The sequence below is a fragment of the Myxine glutinosa genome, chromosome 8, assembly GCF_964187855.1.
Source record: "Myxine glutinosa chromosome 8, kmMyxGlut1.1, whole genome shotgun sequence".
Classification (NCBI taxonomy): Eukaryota; Metazoa; Chordata; class Myxini; order Myxiniformes; family Myxinidae; genus Myxine; species Myxine glutinosa.
Window position 1 is genome coordinate 64,802,093 of NC_136268.1, and position 21,395 is coordinate 64,823,487.

The 21,395-nt window shown below is 46.3% G+C and overlaps 1 protein-coding gene across 1 annotated transcript in view; it reads right to left on the reverse strand.

The window, feature by feature from the left end:
• The window catches only part of LOC137433137 (uncharacterized), a 131,370-nt gene that overhangs the window by 30,085 nt on the left and 79,890 nt on the right, over nt 1–21,395 (reverse strand). Inside the window, exon 11 of the mRNA XM_078783346.1 lies at nt 6,424–6,468. Within this exon, the coding sequence (XP_078639472.1) occupies nt 6,424–6,468 (45 nt within the window). The remainder of the gene's footprint in view (nt 1–6,423; nt 6,469–21,395) is intronic.

Sequence of the window (21,395 nt, forward strand, 5' to 3'; positions counted from 1 at the left end):
GTACTACACGAGGTGTCAGAATATGCGACACGAACTGTACTGACGATTCTGTACACAGGTATGAAAAACCAACACCAAGAATACTATTAGAGACACACCAATAGTTACATACACACCGAAAGAAAGATAAAGTTTCGACCTGTGGTAAAGCCGGTATTACGACAAAAACACAATTGTGAAACGTTACTTATTAACTTCGAAAGCGTGCGCGCATGCACAGCTTTGAAGAGACGTGACGTCACGTGACTTCCTGAGACGAGAAGAGACGTGAAGAGACTTTGAAGAGATTTAAAACGTTAGACAAGTGGTCGATGTTCGGGGAAGTTAGGGGGAGAAGAGAAAATCTAAGAAATAAGCAATACAGCGAAGGAAAGAACTTAAATTCGCAGAACACCTATGAACACCGATGGGCCGAGATAAACTAGGCCGCGCACGCGGTGGGACAGAAAAGGGTTAAATTATACAAAAGTTTGCAGGAATTGCGAATCAACAGCAACTGGAAAACACCCTGCAACACATGCACAATAAAAAACGAGTAGAAATTGACGAATACACGAATGGAAAAAATACTTTAACTTTTGCTGCCGTCCAGAGGTCGAACACGCTTCCTTGCTCCAGGGACCGGACAAGTATCCTTGTGAATGTATCAATTCTTTCATATGAATGTATCAATTTCCATTACAGTGAACAGGTGTAATGGCTGAATCCCTTCGATCGAGGCCACTGCTGAAACTGCTGCCAGTGGAGAGTGGGCGAAAGAGAAAATACCTACCCAACTGTATAATTGTGTGAGCAGAAAATTAAAGGTGACTATATTCTGGAGTTGAAGGATTTGATGGCATGGGAGATTCTAAGAGTAAAGGCTCAAGACTGGGTTACTCTTGATCCCTTTGCAAACTCAATTGATAACGTTGACTGGTCTGCCGGACCGAAGGGACAATTGATGCACACGGCATGTAAAATTAAAATTCATTCCGGCCGAGCAATTACCCAAGCCGAGAGACGAAAACATAAAGCTAGAAAGCAAGAGGAACTTCAAGATAAACCAGATGTGACAGAACCGGAGGCTGGACCTAGCAGGATAACGCGAGGCAAAACGGGGACTATACACCAGAAGGATGTCTGTATTTGGTGTTTCCAGTCTGCTGATAGCCGACACCCTAACAGACCAAAAGGGCGACTCTTTTTATTGACTCAGGTGAAATATCAAGCCTCCAATTCACATACGTTGAACTTCTTTGTGGTTTAAGTGAATTTGAGTATTGAGTATTAATTTGAGTATTAATATTTATTAATTATTAATTTATTAGTATTTGAGTATTTGAGTGTATTTGAGTATTTGAGTGTATTTGAGTTGGGTCATCTATATCCTTGGCTTTTTTATCTTCTTATCTTCCACAGAAACAGGCTTGGGACCAGTTTAAAGCTTCACCGCACATCTTGAAGACAATTCTATGCGAACAGGAATTACAACATTCATCGCCGATTGTGATGATTTTTGTGCTCAGGAGATCCGTTATCATAAAGCATGCTGGGACAAGTATGTTTCTGAGTGTTACAAAGAAGATGCCCCATCCCAGGATGTCTACATCTCCACATGTCCAGAATATCGTCATCTTTAATTTTCTGCTCACACAATATACAGTTGGGTCGGTATTTTCTCTTTCGCCCACTCTCCACTGGCAGCGGTTTCAGCAGTGGCCTCGATCGAAGGGATTCAGCCATTACACCTGTTCACCGTAATGGAAATTGAGACATTCATATGAAAGATTATGACTCCAATAGTTCAATGACGTCATTCCCAGAGGCATTTCTGTTATCTAGATTTGCCTCTAAAATGGCTGCTAGTAGTACTCTGATTCACAAACCTTCAATATCCATAGTTCATACTCACAGCGCCGCGGTATTTATCAGTAATTTGGGTGAAAATATGACAGCAGTAGCTGTGGTGGTCAATTTGTGTTTTCTTGATCATTTAAGCTAAATAAATCACCACTATGGGTATTTCTGAGTTCCTTTGTGAACTATAACACTGATTAAAGGTCTTAGAACACTATAAAACTTGAGTGAACATGTTAAATTAGTTTTGAAGTGAAAAACGTAGGCCAAACCGATATTAGGTATATGTTAATGGCGGCCATCTTGGAAAAGCCCCCTAGCGGGAGTTCCCCATCATTTCGCGAGGGACATGGGAGCTCATTTTAAAGGTAATGTCTTAAAGTTCCCAAATCCACCTTCAAACTTAGTTCTCCGCAAAATAGTTACGGGTCCCAGAAAAGTGACCCCACTAACATATACAGCTTGGTGCAGTACATTGCAGCATTGGCATGGTTTTGATGAATTTTGGCTTAATTTTTTGAAAACTAATTGGAATAATAAGGTGCATACTTTCAAGATCTCCGTCAATGAAGGATAAACCAATTGCTGAAGCTTATGTGAACAATGGCAAATTTATCTGGACAGGGTGCCCACTGCCCATGGACCATTGGCCCAGTGGCCCAGTGAAATACAGTGCCTGGCGACACCTTTATCATCAGGGCAGATAAAAAACTAATCTCTGATGCTGAAAATATTCCCATCTTTGGTCTTATGCTGATGGATACAACATGACACCACTGTATTTTGCTTGTTTTTCACTTCCTCGAGATAAACCTGGAATTGGCACATGCTGTGAATGAAGAAGGATTAAGAGATTGTTGGCAAGTAAGTCCACTTTGTTTTGATACAGAACAAATCAGTCATCTCAATATTGAGTAAAGGAGTACTTCACCTCTTGCAGAATGGCTTAGTTCCTCCCATGGGGCTGTTCAATCCCATTCTTCCCTCAAGAGCTTCTAGCAGGCGCTACACTGTTCATCTCATGTCATCTCGAATCTTTACTCAGGATATATTCTAACTCCAATAACTCCATCTAACCTAACCCAACCCTCTTACTTTCAGGTGATTGCGTTTTCTCCCGTTCTCTCTCTCCCCACTTTTCCTCTTAATGCATATTCTCTTGATTAATGTGTCAAACTGTTGCTCCACTGTCCCACGGTCCCAGTTTCTAGACTTTGTACTTCATTCTTCCATGGGACGATCTTGCATAAAAAGGCAATCTTTTTATTACACAGTAAAAAGACAAATATGGTGTGATTGGAACAGAGGCGAATGGATCCATGAAAAAACAATATACCTTCGGCTTGTTGTACAAATGCTCTGCTGCATTAAAAAGCAATGCCGAATGGATACATTTGGCTGGGTGGGGAGAACTGTACGTTGATCAGTGAGGATGTGATCTTCTTTTTTTTAAATTCATCTTTTGGAAATTTGACTTCACTGTGAAATACAAAACTATAATTTCCCTGAATCAAAATCCATGTTATTGAATATTCAAGTTAAGGGGAATTGCAAATACCTTTCACTCATCGATCCATAACTTTAGAATGGCTACACCAACCCCAAAATAATTTTCAGGGACAACGAAGTCCAATGACCGTTATATGACCAGCTCTTTCTAACGACTGGCTGACTTGAGTGACTGATATTAATGTTAAGTAACTTCCGGGTGGCGTGGAAAGCTGAAAATTGGAGCGCTGATGGACATCGAAGCCGGTACACTGGGAAAAATCCTAGAACGGTCGGAAAGCATCAGGCAATGAAAAATTTACGTAAAAAAACAGCAAACACTTAATGTAAGTAAAAAAATTAATAAAACCTCAATCAATATCCAGCATTTGAAAATTGTCATTTATATAACTGTAATCTGTGAAATAAAAATCTCAATGAAAATTTACTTAAAAATAGTAAACGTGTCTGTAAAAAAAAAAAAAAAAAAAAAAAAATTAATATCTAGCAGCAGGTCCTTAATCCTTGCCTAGAATCATAAAAATTCTATTTATTATGTACCTACATACGAAGCACGGTTTGTTATTGCTAACAATGTGTAAGCATACCCCACTACAGAGGAACGGGCTTGCTTTAGCTGAGGATAATGTCTGTACCTGATTTGCTGTGTTGTCATGATTTACACCAATCATAATACAAACAATAATTTTGCACAAATTTATTTCTAGTGTTTGTGATATTACATTTTTATAAGCAATTTAGGTTGAACATTTTGGTTAAAAATATTTAAAAATTCAACAAAGAATCCCTCAGCACATACATACGGGAGTGGTAGGTGCAGACTGGAAGTTTGGGACTATTACACCGCACCACCACAAAATTAAAAACACCTCACCACCACAAAATTAAAAACACCTCATCACCATGTAATTCAAAACACATCACCATCACATATTTTAAAACACCTCACCACCACGTAATTCAAAACACCTCTCCACCACGTAATTCAAAACACCTCACCACCACATAATTTAAAACACCTCACCACCACAAAATTAAAAACACCTCACCACCAAGTAATTCAAAACACCTCACCACCACATAATTTAAAACACCTCACCACCACAAAATTAAAAACACCTCACCACCAAGTAATTCAAAACACCTCACCACCACAAAAGGTAAAACACCTCACCACCAGGTAATTCAAAACAGCTCACCACCCACAAAATTCAAAACACCTCACCACCACATAATTCAAAACACCTCACCACCTTGTAATTCATAACATCTCACCACCACGTAATTAAAAACACCTCAACATCATGTAATTCAAACCACCTCACCACCACGTAATTCAAAACACACCACCATGTAATTCAAAACACCTCACCACCACGTAATTCAAAACACCTCACCACCACGTAATTCAAAAAACCTGACCATGATGTAATTCTAAACACATCACCACCAAGAGATTCAAAACTACTCACCATCACGTAATTCAAAACACCTCACCACCACGTAATTCAAAACCCCTCACCACCATGTAATTCAAAACACCTCACCACCACGAAATTAAAAACATCTCACCACCACGAAATTCTAAACACCTCACCACCAAGAGATTCAAAACACACCACCACGTAATTCAAAACACCTCACCACCACGTAATTCAAAACCCCTCACCAACACATAATTCAACACACCTCACCACCAAATAATTCAAAACACCTCACCACCAAATAATTCAAAACACCTCACCACCAAGTGATTCAAAACAACTCACCACCACCGACTAGGCATCCTCCGTCCTTCCTTGGCACTACTGAGCATCTCACCACATACAAAGCCACAGCTTGATGGAATACTGCTCTCCTCTCTGGGCAAGTGCTCCTGCTTCACACCGAGCTCGGCTTCACGCTATAGAAACCAAGGCTTTTAGAAGCATTGGCATCTCCCATGATAAAGCTGATTCTGAGGGCCTTTCACTCTCTCACCGCAAGCAAGTTGGCGGTCTGTCTTCTACCGACTCCTCTCCGGCCTAGCTCCCCCAGCTCTGTCTCCTAAATATTCCTGCAGGACGCACAAGATATGTCAGCAACCCTCTTCTGGTGAAATTGCCAAAATCAAGACTCTCTGCTCACCTTCACTCTTTCATTCCTTTTCTCCAGTCTCTGGAACAAACTCCCACACTCTCTTCAATCCCTCTCCTCCCTCCAGGTTTTCAAAAGAGCTGTCCACCACCATCTCCTATCTTTCCCCATCCAAAACCTTGATCTTTTCTACCCCCGTTAATCCATCCAAAAAATCCACCTCCTTCAAATTCCGTTTTCCTTCCTGAAAGTCCTTGAAGTGTCCATCTTGTTTTTCCCGTGTACCCCGCTCCAGGCCTCTCTCCTTCACAGATCTCCCTATGTCCCTGCTCTCTACAGTTGTTGTACTTTCCTTTCTCTCCCCCTCTTGTCACCTGCCAAATGTGTTAGCTCTTCCATGAGCCTCGACCTAGTATACAATTTTAAAAAACAAAAAAACATAATGAAAGCAGTTAAGATATCAAGCGAAACATACTCGGGGGGGGGGGGGGTGCTATGTTAACCCTTTGACTACGGTCTGTACGGATGACGTCCAGTGCCGCAACCCACGAAAAAGTTTTGTGTATGGATGACGTTATTACACGTCATCGACTATACCTATAAATAGATCGTCAGTACGTGGTTGCATTCTCGTACCAAAATGCCAAATTATTCCCGTACCGGGGGTATTTTTATCCCAAAAAAAAATCCCGTTCTCAAAGGGTTAATGGTTTACTTACCTTACCGAATAAACATCCTTACAAGAATCTCATGTATTTTTCTTGAACTTTGATGATATTCTCATCAAGAGGGCCAACGAGAAATCCTTGGAGATTTATGTAAGGGCACCAACAATACATATATACACCAAAAAATGAACGTTATATACACCCCTTCATTTTGTGAAATCCTTCTGTCGGCATCTGCGAGAGGACCTTTCTGCTCCTTGGAAATGAAATTGGATGAGATTAATATCCTAAACATGTGATACAAATAAATGCACATCGTGTTTCTACTCACCTTCACTCTTCACAATAACAGAAGGCTTTTCAACCTTCTTAGGCACTGTTCAGGGGAAAGAAAGTGGTATTTGAAAGAAAAAAAAATAACACTCATTAACATGCATGTGGCGAAGGTAATACTCCCCAAACTCACACCTTCAGGAACATGAAATATTCATCGGGCTCACTACATTGTCTGAGTGAAGATGAAAATGGTAAGAGCGATTCGAAAGTACAGCAAAGTCAAGGTCATTTGGCAATGAAAACCTCCTTTGTCACCCATATCGCTAGGCAGGACGCTTGAAGCAGAAAATTATAGTGTGAGACAGAGGTATGACTCTGGAGAGTTGGTTGCATGCACATTTAATCATTTAAAATGATATGGTGGAATGGTACGCTCCATCTTGCATTTATTTGCATGCTCATTTCTTAGTGGCCTGGGCTGCGTTTGATTAGAGTGGAAGTGGAATGGTACGCTCCATCTTGCATTTATTTGCATGCTCATTTCTTCGTGGCCTGGGCTGCGTTTGATTAGAGTGGAAGTGGAATGGTACGTTCCATCCTGCATTTGTTTGCATGCTCATTTCTTAGTGGCCTGGGCTGCATTTGATTAGAGTGGAAGTGGCATGGTACGTTCCATCCTGCATTTATTTGTTTGCATGCTCATTTCTTAGTGGCCTGGGCTGCATTTGATTAGAGTGGGAGTGGAATGGTACGTTTCATCCTGCATTTATTTGTTTGCATGCTCATTTCTTAGTGGCCTGGGCTGCATTTGATTACAGTGCAAGTGGAATGGTACGTTCCATCTTGCATTTGTTTGCATGCTCATTTCTTAGTGGCCTGCGCTGCATTTGATTAGAGTGTAAGTGGAATGGTACGTTCCATCCTGCATTTCTTTGCATGCTCATTTCTTAGTGGCCTGGGCTGCATTTGATTAGAGTGTAAGTGGAATGGTACGTTCCATCCTGCATTTCTTTGCATGCTCATTTCTTAGTGGCCTGGGCTGCATTTTATTAGAGTGTGAATGGAATGGTATGTTCCATCCTGCATTTGTTTGCATGCTCATTTCTTATTGTCTTGGGCTGCGTTTGATTACAGTGCAAGTGGAATGGTACGTTCCATCCTGCATTTCTTTGCATGCTCATTTCTTAGTGGCCTGGGCTGCATTTGATTACAGTGTAAGTGGAATGGTACGTTCCATCCTGCATTTCTTTGCATGCTCATTTCTTAGTGGCCTGCGCTGCATTTTATTAGAGTGTGAATGGAATGGTATGTTCCATCCTGCATTTGTTTGCATGCTCATTTCTTAGTGGCTTGGGCTGCGTTTGATTACAGTGTAAGTGGAATGGTATGTTCCATTCTGCATTTGTTTGCATGCTCATTTCTTAGTGGCCTGGGCTGCATTTGATTACAGTGTAAGTGGAATGGTATGTTCCATCCTGCATTTGTTTGCATGCTCATTTCTTAGTGGCCTGGGCTGCATTTGATTACAGTGTAAGTGGAATGGTATGTTCCATTCTGCATTTGTTTGCATGCTGATTTCTTAGTGGCCTGGGCTGCATTTGATTACAGTGTAAGTGGAATGGTATGTTCCATTCTGCATTTGTTTGCATGCTCATTTCTTAGTGGCCTGCGCTGCATTTGATTACAGTGTAAGTGGAATTGGTATGTTCCATTCTGCGTTTGTTTGCATGCTCATTTCTTAGTTGCCTGGGCTGCATTTGATTACAGTGTAAGTGGAATGGTATGTTCCATTCTGCATTTGTTTGCATGCTCATTTCTTAGTGGCCTGGGCTGCATTTGATGACAGTGTAAGTGGAATGGTATGTTCCATTCTGCATTTCTTTGCATGCTCATTTCTTAGTGGCCTGCGCTGCATTTGATTACAGTGTAAGTGGCATGGTATGTTCCATTCTGCATTTTTTGCATGCTCATTTCTTAGTGGCCTGGGCTGCATTTGATTACAGTGTAAGTGGAATGGTATGTTCCATTCTGCATTTTTTGCATGCTCATTTCTTAGTGGCCTGGGCTGCATTTGATTACAGTGTAAGTGGAATGGTATGTTCCATCCTGCATTTGTTTGCATGCTCATTTCTTAGTGGCCTGCGCTGCATTTGATTACAGTGTAAGGGGAATGGTATGTTCCATCCTGCATTTCTTTGCCTGCTGATTTCTTAGTGGCCTGCGCTGCATTTGATTACAGTGTAAGTGGAATGGGATATTACAAGTTGCTTGTTAGTTCACAGATGGGCTGGCACTCTGGCAAAATGCCTTTGAGTTGTCTCTCCTGGGTTTGAATCCCAACCCAGCTATAAAATGTCATCTCTGGTTTTTCACATGCAGGGCGAGGCATCAATGTGTGCACCTCCATTACGAGGACGTTAAGCTGGAGGATCTGTCTTACAGTTCTGGTTGTTGGTGGCCATTAAAAATCCCATGTTGTATTTCACCAGTAGTAGTAGAGTTATTGCAAGCATCCTGAACAAATTACAACTTCTTACCACCATTAGTTGAAGGTTAAGTCCAGCCAGCTGGTTCCTGAAATGCTTGGGCCAAACACTGTCCCTTGTAGAGAGTGAGCTCCCTTTCAGTTACATGGGCCATACCGACCCATCACTTCGCTGATGGATTTAATCAAACTAGGGCATTGCCCGTACTATATCTATATCTAAAATTATATCCCCCCCCTCTATTTACATGAAATGGTTTGGTCCAAAGCGAACGGCTTGCGAGTACGGTGACAATCCCCCCCCTCTATTTACATGCAATGGTTTGGTCCAAAGCGAACGGCTTCCGGAGTTTGGTAAAGAAATCGCCATCGCGTGCACAAACGCGCAGGAAAGCGAATGAATCGCAAATTCGGTTTTATTAGTTTTAAAACATAGTTTAACGCCAACATAGTTTGCAAACGTGAAATAAATGAATACGCTCTCAAATGTGCCATCCGAGGCAGAGTGTGTCCTCCACGTTCGGCACACGTGATCGTTCGCTGCTCTCTGATTGGTTGAATCGTTTTTTGGACATAGCTCGGTAAGTAATTGTCCGATTAATATGAAACCTTGAAAAGGCACATCCTCGGGTCCCCAGCAATATACCTGGCAAGTTAAAAGTATATCGGACCCGTGGTTGTCGAGAAACAGCGGTCACAGACAAACAGACGTACAAACGTACAGACGTACAAACAGAGATTACTGGAATTATAGATAGATAAGACAGCATGTTCTACTTCACCAAGATATTGCAGGTCTATCTGTGAATCTCAATAATGATGTAAAATGAAGTGAAACATGCAAAAAAGGATCTTTTATAACACGAAGTTGTTGCTGCTGCTGCTGCTATCATGATGGTTGTGGTATGGTTGTTGTTTGTGAGTTCCTTCTGCACATCTTAATTTTTTTTTTATTGCTTTGAGAAGAATGCTATACATCATTTTGTGTGCTTCTTCCATACACTTTTAAAGAGTTCTGCAGTCGTAGAATAATAAATGTTCCTGTTGAAACCACTGCATCCAGGTCAGAATTGTTGCTTCTTCTTTTTCTTCAACACCAGAAAGATAGGCTTTTCAAACAGGCACCTTTATGAGTAAAGGGACATAACTTTTTGTTACAAGTACTTCAATTATTAGATTTCCAACGGTACCATATTTATTACTAGCAAAAGTACCCAGCGTTTCCAGGTAACAATGAGTCGCTTACTGACGGGAATATGATAAACACAATCTGGGTTCTTAATCTAGACTAGAGGGAATTTTAAAAACAGATCACAAGTACACTGGAGCAGTGGCGTATCGAAGGAAAATGACACTCAGGGCGAGATGTCAAATTGCCGCCCCTCGTAACTTCCCATAAGTCTTTGAATGGTGTGTGTGTGTCCGTATGTGTGTGTACTGTGTTTCCCCATGTGTGCATGTGTGTGTGTGCATGTGTGTGTGTGTGTGCGTCCCCATGTGTGTGTCCGTGTGTCCCCATGTGTGTGTGTGTCCGTGTGTGTGTGTGTGTGTGTGTGCCCGTGTGTCCCTGTGTGTGTGTGTGTGTGTGCCCCTGTATGTGTGCCCCCGTGTGTGTGTATGTGTGTGCGTGTGTGTGTGTGTGCGTGTGTGTTTGTCCCTGTGTGTATGCCCCCATGTGTGTGCCTTTTTTTTTATAGATCTAAACCTCAAAGGTCAAGGTTGCATAAAATCTTCAATTTTCATTTTGTATTTTTTTTAAACTATTTTCATTATTTTGAGCATACGGGAGAAGAAGAAGAAGATGATGTCTGAATAGAAACAGGGCTTTGTATTTTGGGATGATTTCTGGTTTAGCGGTTACAACTCGTCCGACCACCACCCCCCCACCCCCCACTCCACCCCTTTATTTCATTTTCGCATACGGTTAAAAAGCACAATGCGATAAGCTCCACAAACTCTTAATCCGAACCGATCTTCAAAATTCCAACTTATGGAAGAAGAAGACGAACAACAAGAGTTCTATAATACAAACGGACATGGACTTATGGAAGAAGAAGACGAACAACAAGAGTTCTATAATACAAACGGACATGGACGGGCTTTGCATTTTCAGATGCTTTCTGGTTTATCAGTTGCAACTGGTCCTACCCCCTCCCCCCCCCCCCCCCCCCCACTCCACCCCTTTATTCCATTTCCGCACAAGATTTAAAAAAACCACAATGCGATAAGCTCCACAAACTATTAATCTGAACCGATCTTCAAAATTCCAACTTCAGAATTGACTCTAACAGCTGTCCCAACTACTAAAAAAGTGTTCTTTGCTAAAAACGTTTCATTAAAAAAACGCATCTCTGAACAGTTCCCATGGAAGTAAGAATTAAGTTAAAAACGATTATCGAGTTTAAAAAAAAAAAAAACCAAAACGAGAATCCCAGCCTCGCTTAAATAGATGCATATATACACTTAGTTATAAAATCACAAGATATGGTAAATTTTGTCATATTTCATTCCAGATTTGGACATTATTTAGTCTACAGCATCCAATCCTCATATCTGAATCCAGATTTTGATGATATGCTTCAATTATGTAATGATAATCGATCGTGTTTCCAAGGCAGGCACGTTTGAGTAGGCCGAAACAAAATGGTGGCTTAAAAACCCAAAGAGGTGCAGTGGGCTGACAAAAGATTGTGGGCCACCATATTGGTTCACCACCACATCAGGGTGTTTTCTTATGAGCATTTCGTTAATCATCTTCAAAAAGTGTGTTATTGTAGCGGCTACCGCTGGGTTTTCACAATCGCCTTGCACCTATCAAGGACGTGGAGCGATCACCATGCCGGGCTCGTCCAGGACGCCCGGGCAGGCCCGCGCTCAACTTGCCAGGCCTCGGTCGGGACGCTGGGCCACGCCCCCTCTCGCCTTTCCTGGGCAAACGCTCCGGGATAATATGTGTATATATTGCTGCCCGATAAACGGGCTTTAGAGAGTGCCTGAGTGTTTGGTTTGATTAAAGCAACTCGGATGAATTCCAGCTTTTTGACGCGTCCATTCTTCCGATCGACGTGGGAGCCCCAGCTCCTTCATTGGTGACCTACCGACATGGACACGGCAGTCGCCCTTAAACTGCCTACCTTCTGGGAGGCTCACGCGGCGGTTTGGTTCGCACAGGCGGATTCCCTGTTCGCCCTGCGAGGCATCACGGCCGACGACACCCGCTTCCACCATGTGGTAGCAGCGCTCGGTTCGGCCACCGCACCCTGAGCCTCCTCGAGAGCCCGCCAGCCGCTGACAAATACGGCACGATTAAGAAGCTTCTCCTCGACGCTTTCGTCCTCCCATCGGCGGAACGCGCACGGCGCCTGCTCGACCTGCCCGAGCTCGGCGACACGCGCCCTTCCGAGCGAATGGACTACATGCTTTCACTGCTCGGCGAGCACTCTCCGGCATTCCTGTTCCGGGAGCTGTTCCTCCGTCAGCTGCCTAACCCGGTACGCCTCGCCCTGGCAAGCATGACGATCACAGATCCCCGGGCCCTTGCCAGAGAAGCCGACAAGATCTCCGCCGCAGGACAGCGCATCGCAGCGGCGACATGGGACCCACCGCCGTCCGACGCAACACCCATGGTGCCCGAGCACCCGGCACGGTCGACGACCGAACTGCCGACGCAATTGGCGGCCGCTACACCGAGCCGACCACCTCCAGCACGACGACCGGGGCCTCCACCTGACCAAGCGTGGTGTTACTATCATGCCAGGTTCGGACAGAAGGCCCGGAAATGCCGACCCCCGTGCACCTTCGGCAGGCCGGGAAACGGCCGGGCCGGCGTTCATTACCAGCCATGAGCGCCGGCCACACGGGCAACTTACTGTTCATCACGGATAAAGCGTCCGGACGGCGCTTCCTGTGCGACACCGGCGCCCAACTGAGCGTCATACCCGCCTCTGACCAGGACAGGCAATCCGCGGTTTGCGGCCCCTCCTTGGTTGCGGCCAACGGATCGACCATCCGCACCTTCGGCCCGCGCAACGTCACCCTCTGCTTCGGCGGCCAACGCTTTGCTTGGACGTTTGTAACCGCAAACGTGCCCATGGCTCTGCTAGGCGCCGACTTCCTCTGCGCACACGGACTGCTGGTGGACGTCCAACGGCGTCGTTTAATCAACGCCGAAACCTTCAGCTCCCTGGTATGCACATTGAGCAGCTCCGCGCCGACCGAGCTGGCATGCGCCGTCCCGGCGGCGAACGAGTTTGCTCGCCTGCTCACGGAGTTCCCGGCCCTCACGCGGCCGACGTTTTCGGCCGTCGCAGTACGGCATGGGATCGAGCACCACATACCAACCATGGGCCCGCCGGTCTACGCCAGGGCCCGCCGCCTCGACCCAGCCAAGCTCGCCGTGGCGAAGGCCGAATTCGACGCGTTGGAGCACCTCGGCATCGTGCGGCGCTCCGATAGCGCGTGGGCCTCGCCACTGCACATTGTGCCAAAGCCGGGGGGTGGATGGCGCCCGTGTGGCGACTACCGCCGTCTCAATGACGCTACCACCCCCGACAGGTACCCGATCCCGCATATCCAAGACTTCTCCGCCCGTCTGGCGGGACGGGTCATTTTTTCGAAAATTGATCTCATACGGGGATATCACCAGGTACCTGTCAGGGCGGCCGACGTCCCTAAAATGGCAGTCATCACGCCGTTCGGCTTATTCGAATTCTTGCGGATGCCGTTTGGTCTCAAGAACGCGGCTCAGGCGTTCCAGCGCTTGATGGACGGCGTGCTGCGTGACCTGCCATTCCTTTTCGTTTACCTGGACGACATCCTCGTCACCAGCACGTCCCGGGCCGAGCACCTCCTCCACCTCCGAACACTGTTCGGGCGCCTCAGCGAGCACGGCCTCATCGTCCACCCGGCCAAATGCCACTTCGGCACGACGGCCGTTGATTTTTTGGGCCACCACATCACCAAGAACGGGGCCGTGCCGCTGCCAATCAAGGTCGAGGCCATCACCACGTTCCCGCGTCCCCGCACCATAAAGGCCCTGCAGGAATTCCTGGGAATGGTGAATTTTTATCACCGCTTCGTGCCCCGCGCTGCTCAACTCATGCGGCCCCTCTACGAAGCCCTCCGGGGCAAGCCGGCCAAGCACGACATCGCCTGGTCCACAGCAATGGATGCGGCCTTCCAAAGCTCAAAGCGGGCCCTCGCCGACGCAACACTGCTCGCTCACCCGGTGCTCAACGCTCCCATCGCCCTCACCACGGATGCCTCCGACTACGCGGTGGGCGCCGTACATGAGCAATGGGTGAACGGGGTTTGGCAGCCACTCGCTTTTTTCAGCCGGCAGCTCCGGCCGAACGAGCTCAAATACAGCACGTTTGACCGGGAGCTCCTTGGTCTACACCTGGCCGTCCGCCATTTCCGCCACCTCCTGGAGGGCCGACCTTTCACGGCGTTCGTCGACCACAAGCCGTTGGTTTACGCCATGGCCAAGGTCACGGAGCCGTGGTCGGCCCGCCAACAGCGCCACCTCTGCCGTGTCAGAGTTTACCACGGACATCCGGCACGTCGCCGGCAAAAACAACGCCGTGGCCGACTGTCTTTCCCGGGCCAGCGCGAACGCGGTCCACCTGGGCGTGGACTTTGCGCTTATGGCGGCGGACCAAACCACCGACACCACGGTGCAAGCCCTCCGGGCGGCGGACACGGGCCTCCGCCTGGCCGACATCCCCTTCGCGGACACTGTCCTGCTCTGCGACGTCTCCCAAGGCCAGCCTCGCCCCATCGTGCCCGTCACCTGGCAACGCCGCATCTTCGCCTCCCTCCACGGCCTTTCCCACCCGGGCCGGAAAGCTTCCCAGAAGCTGGTGTCGGCGCGATTCGTCTGGCACAGCCTTCGTCGGGACGTCCGCGATTGGACCAGCACCTGCACGGCCTGCCAACGGGCCAAGGTCCACCGACACACCCAGGCCCCGCTGGCACCTTTCACCGTGCCCGAACGACGTTTCAACCACGTCAACATGGATCTGGTGGGCCCCCTCCCCCCGTCACGGGGGTTCACACACCTGCTCACCATGGTGGACAGGACCACCAGGTGGCTGGAGGCCGTTCCCCTCGTCTCCACCACCACCGCCGACGTGGCGCAGGCTTTCATCGCCACCTGGGTCGCCCGCTTCGGCGCACCGGCGGACATCTCGTCAGACCGCGGACCACAGTTCACCTCCGAGCTGTGGGGCGCGGTCGCCCGCAACCTGGGGGTCAAGCTCCACCGTACTACGGCCTACCACCCCCAAGCAAACGGGTTGTGCGAGCGATTCCACCGCTCCATGAAGGCCGCGCTCATGGCCGGCCTTCAAGACGGCAGTTGGGCCGACCGGCTGCCGTGGGTCCTTTTGGGCCTCCGCACGGCCCCCAAGGAGGACCTCCAGGCATCCACCGCCGAGCTTGTCTATGGCCAGGCGCTACGCGTCCCGGGCGAATTCGTGCCCGACGCTACCAGTCCCTGGTCCGCAGCTCACCAGTGCTCGGACCTCCAGGAGGCCGCCCGACCGTTTGCCCCCGTGCCAACATCCCACCACGGTGACCCCCAGTCCTACGTCCCCCCAGCACTTCGCACAGCGGAGTATGTTTTTGTGCGTCACGACGCACATCGGGGGCCACTCCGGCCGCCGTACGACGGGCCCTTCCGGGTGCTGCGACGGGACGACAAGTCGTTCGTCATCGACATCGGCAGCAGGTCGGACCGGATTGCAGTGGACCGCCTCAAGCCGGCGCACGTGGACGTCGACCACCCACCACGGGTGGCCCTTCCGCCGCGGCGAGGCCGCCCCCCGTCCACAGTGCCCCCCACTCGACCGCCCACCACCACCACACCGGACCCCCTCCCACGACCCGCCAGGGGTCGCTTCGGCCGGGTCATCAGGACCCCCCTCAAATTGACCCTGCCGGTGCAAGTCGATTCTGGGGGGACGTGTGTAGCGGCTACCGCTGGGTTTTCACAATCGCCTTGCACCTATCAAGGACGCGGAGCGATCACCATGCCGGGCTCGTCCAGGACGCCCGGGCAGGCCCGCGCTCAACTTGCCAGGCCTCGGTCGGGACGCCCGGGCAGGCTCGCCCTCAACTTGCCAGGCCGCAGCCAGGACGCTGGGCCACGCCCCCTCTCGCCTTTCCTGGGCAAACGCTCCGGGATAATATGTGTATATATTGCTGCCCGATAAACGGGCTTTAGAGAGTGCCTGAGTGTTTGGTTTGATTAAAGCAACTCGGATGAATTCCAGCTTTTTGTCGCGTCCATTCTTCCGATCGACGTGGGAGCCCCAGCTCCTTCATTATAACACTTATAACACACCCAAACACCAAGTTTTCAGCCTTGCAATCTGTTGGAGGCCCAGGTGTATGCATGCAAAGTTTTGGGCCGCTAGGTTTCATGGTTTTGGAGTTATGGAGGAGACAGACAGATACACAGACAGACCCTGCCTTTTATTACTAAAGATTCTATGACAGTAGAAACCCTTTAGAATAAAGTTCCGGTTTGGAGATTAGTCCATGCATAGGTTGTATCTGCAGCTGCTGCTTTCACCTCATCAGAGCCAGCTTTTCTGAACCAGATTAGTCATGTTTTTCTGTTATATTTTCGTCCCTGTGTTGCTGTTTGTGTTATAGTCCAATGTTCCATGTTAAATCATACCTTGTTGTGCTGTACTGTTGAATTTGTTTTCGTGTTATTGAAGAACTACTCTTCAGAGACCTGCCGTGAAAATGTTGTGTCCCTTGTGATGCCACGTTCCTCGTTTAAATTCCTTTTCTCAATATAGTACATTCTACCTCTTCAACATTATCCTATGTCTTCACTTCACAAAAAAAAAAAAAAAAAAAAAAACTTCAATTTTCACTCCAAAAGGATCTCAACATACTTGAATTTCCTTCTGCCTGTAACTCATTCTTTATATCTCCCTTTTCTCAATATTTCCAAATTGAATCCTCATTGATTCTTCTTTTTCCTTTAACACTTATTTCTTCTTCCTTTAAAAAAAACACTTTAAAATGCTTCATTCTCCTTATTTCCTCATTATGGGTATTCCACATACTCTTCTTCACAACAATCTATTCCTCATCTTCTTCACAAATATTATTTTCCAAAACTGTGTCAGCTGAGTTCTTTCTCCAACAACTCTCCTCCCGTACTTACAGCACCACCTATGTCCATGCCTTCAACCAAAATTCCTTCCACCTATCCCACGATCTTTAACGCCATATGTCCAATTTGGGAATCTTGAGAAGTCCAGTTTGAAGAGGTTTTCCGCTCACAACAATCAAATCCCCTCCATGTCATTTTATGGTGTCAGTACCCAATCCACATCTCCTTCAAGCACGTGTCATTAAAACCCTACTCCTTAAGTGTCCCCCTTGTCAGCATCCCTCTCCTTCATGTCTCCTCTTTCTGCAACCTCAATGCAACCTCAATCTGCAACCTTAACCTCAATCAACAATCTCAACGGAATGCTGTTCTCCCCTCTGGGCTGGTGGTCCTGCCTCACACCTCGCTCGGCTTCACGCTGTTGAAACCAAAGCTTTCAGAATCATTGGAATCTCCCGCGATGAAACTAACTCCGAGGGCCTTTCACTCACTCACCGCAGGCAGGTAGGTAGGTGGTATTTCTGTCTTATAACGACTCATCTCCGGCCTTGCTCTCCCAGCTTTGTCTGTGCTCTGTCCCCCAAATATTCCTACAGGTCACACAAGATCTGCAGGCAACTTCTGGTGAAATTGCCAAAATCAAGACTCTCTGCTCACCTTCACTCCTTCATTCCACTTTACTCCGGCCTCTGGAACAAACTCCCTCACTCTCTTCAATCCCACGCCTCCCTCCAGGTCTTTAAAACAGCTGGTCACCACCATCTCTTATCTTACCCCATCCAAAACCTTGATCTTTTCTACCCCCGCTAATTCACCCCAGATACACTTTTTTGAAATACCGACTTGTTTCCTGGAAGTTCTAACAGTGTCCATGTGTTTTATACCTCTCCCACCCCCCCCCCCCCCCCCGCCTTCCCATGCCTCCTCCCCCCAAGCCCTCTCCCTCCCACAGATCTTCCGATGTCCCTGTTCTCTGCTGTTGTACTTGTGTGCTTCCCTTTCTCTCCCCATCTTGTCTCCCTCTCCCTTTATTGTATGTTTTGTTTGTCCGATTGTTTTTTTTGTGATTGATGTTAGCTCTTACACGAGCCTCGATCTTGTATACAAAAAAACAAACAAACAAAAAACCTCCCGTCTCACCCCATTCCATCAAAGCTTCATTCTGACAAAATCTGTGAACTTTCCGACTGGGATTTCTCCCAATGTCAAATCCTCCCTTCTGGACTTAGGCAAACTTCCCTGCAAATGTCTCCTGCTCTTCCTCTGCTCCAATTGATTCATCTGTTCATATGCTTGTAAGAGTAAACACCTCTCTGGCTATTTTCAGAGAGCTGCATCAGTGCCGGGAGGTCCGGCAGTTCACTCAGGCAGATCGGCAGGGACTACAAGCAGCCATCTCTTGTCAGGACTGGTCTCCTACATGTGTAACTAAGTCTGTGAATTAATCCAGAGAAACCGGCTCTCTCTCATGCACAGATCCATCCAATCTAATCTTCAGTTATCCCACCCTTCTTCCAGCCCATTGTACACCGAATCCTGTGGTGAGGCAGTTGCTCTGAAGCTACTTGCCATCTCTTCCTGAAGCAACCCCAACTGAAGGCAATCTCAGATCATTCCAAAAAGCCTGCAACAAGTGTGTGTCCGCTCTAAGGCGAGCCAAATCTAACGAAAGTATTGCTAATCTTCATCAACAATATCTCGGACTCTCTGGAAATCCTCTTTATCTACTTGCTGATGACCCCACCCTCTGTTGTGACACTTCCCATTCTTCAGATTGCCAGGCACCATCCTCTTCCCTCCCTTCAGACATTGACAAAATCACAATCTTGTCAAAAACTTTAAACATGTCTTTTAATCTCGGCAAATCTCACACTCTCACACTCTCTCTCACTCCCAAAGGACCATATGGCAAACCCTCCCATACACTTTCCTAACAATCCTCTCGAGGAAGTTCTGTCACTGAAACGACTAGGTCTCACTACCAGTCATGATCTTTAGTGGGCAAACACATTTCCAAGTTGGCCTCCGAAGCCAGTCGCTGACTGAGAATCATCCGTCGTCCAAAGTCCTTCCTGAGCACACTTGAACTCATGTGCATCTACAAAGCCTTCATCCATCCTTTGATGGAGTACTGCTCTACTTCTCGGCTGGTGCCCCTGCTGCACCCCTTCCTCAGCTTAATGCCATTGAAACTAAGACCTTCCAGATTATTGGAATATCCCATGATGAAGCTGAGTCTATGGGCCTATCACTTTTCCATTCCAGAGAGTTGGGTGGTCTATGTCTTCTACCGCCTCCTACTGGTCTTGTACCCTCTGCTCTTTCTGTGGTCTGCCTCTCCTTCCCTTTCCTCCTCCAGGATTCTGTAGGACGCACATGGTCCACCATCAACCCTCTTTTGGTGAAACTCCCAAACTCCAGAACTATTGCTCACTTCCACTCATTTGTTCCTCATTTTCCCCACCTCTGCAAACAACTTCCAAATTATCTTCAATCTTTTTATTCCCTCCAGATGTTCACCACGATCTGATCACCCCCATCGAAAACCATGATATTTTCTAACCCTGTTAACTTCCCCCCATACACCACGCCAAGCCCAACTCCTTCCAAATTTCCAGTTTTTCCTTTTCATTTTTTCTTTCCTGAGTGTTTGCTTCTGTATTGATCACCAATGCTCCCATACCCCTCACTCCTTCTGACACCCATTGTTTGTGTGAGTCTCCCTCTGTTTTGTCTTTCAACTCTGCTGTTGGTGTTTCCCCGTTATATTTCCACTGTTCCTTTTGTTCTGTTGCATACTGATCTAGCTTTCCACGAGTCTTGACTTTGTACAAAAAAAAGAAAACGAGAAAGCATGTGAAAATTCAAAGCCCGTCCACATCGGCTTTGTATTCAGACTTCTTCTTTCCTACTATGCTAAACATGATGAAAACAGCTAAAACAAATACAAAAACAAATTGGCAATTTTAGGAAACATTGACTGTTTGAACTCAAAATCAATAAATAGGCTTCAGTGATTCAATATGCAAACCATGCTCAAAATTCAAGTCAATCAGATGGAAATTGACAAAATTGACGGGTGATTTGGCTATAGAGAGTATTTTTGATTTATTCACGAATCAATTAATTATTTATTTTTCGATTAATTAATTCATTTTCAAAAAGTTACAGATTCAGATGACAAGAATGATGGTTTATGTATGCTATTAGCCAATTGACTAAGAAATTAATTATATTACGATTACTATTTATTTATTTTAATTATGCAATTCATCAATTCATCAATCAATTATTGTACATCGCTCCCTCACAATTCTGTTTCCATGTGCTGCATGGCGGCATTGGGGGCTCCAAAGGCAATGCCAATGTCAATGCCGAAAGCAATTCCCGGCAATGTCGCGAGCTGGATTATATGTTATTTATTTATTTGGCATGGGGGCGGTCGGTGTACTTTGAATGTATCTGTACTTGTCTTGTTTTCTTTCTTGTTACTTGCAAAAATCGAATATTTTTCAAGTATATTGGTTGGTCTTGTGCATTATTCTGTCTGTCTGTCTGTATGTCAGTCGCCTACAGGTCACAATTTTCAACCGATCTTCACGAAACGTCACCAAATGGTAGAGTTGGTCAAAAGCAAGACGCCTATTGTTTTGAGGGTCAAAAGGTCAATAGGTCAACATAGGCCAAAGGTCACCAACTTTGTCGAATTTCTAATATCCTCAATTTTCATCCGATTGACTTGAAATATGAAGAGGATTTGTATATCTGGACACTGAATTCAACCACCAATTATATTTTGGGTCAACAAAGGCCAAAACGTCAACATAGGCCAAATTTCTAAAATCCTCAATTTTCATCCAATTGACTTGAAATTTTAAGAGGATTTGCATATCTGGTGACTGAATTCAGCCCCCCAACTATTTTTGAAGTCAACATAGGCCAAAAGATCAACATAGGCCAAATTTTTAAAATCCTCAATTTTCATCTGATTGAATTGAAATTTTAAAGAGGATTTGCATACCAGGTCACTGAATTCAACCACCAATTATTTTTGAGGTCTTCATAGGCCAACAACTTATTTTAGGGATCTTACAAGTATCGTGCTATGCACGACATATTTATTTTCTTGTTTTCTTGTTTGTTTGTCTGGTTTCTTGTTTGTCCGGGCAATATCATCAGCCATCCTTTGAACGAGGAAGCTGAAATTAAGGCTCAATAATGAGCACATGCTTTGGCAAAAAACTGTTTTTTTTTTTTGATCAATCAATTAATTGAATAATTACTTAATTATTATCGATTTATTAAGTACTTATTTATTTTCTTTCTCATCTGAGCAATATCTCAGGCACCCTTTGAGCTAGGAAGCTGATATTTGGACATGACAGTGGCCAAATGATTTGGCTGTAAA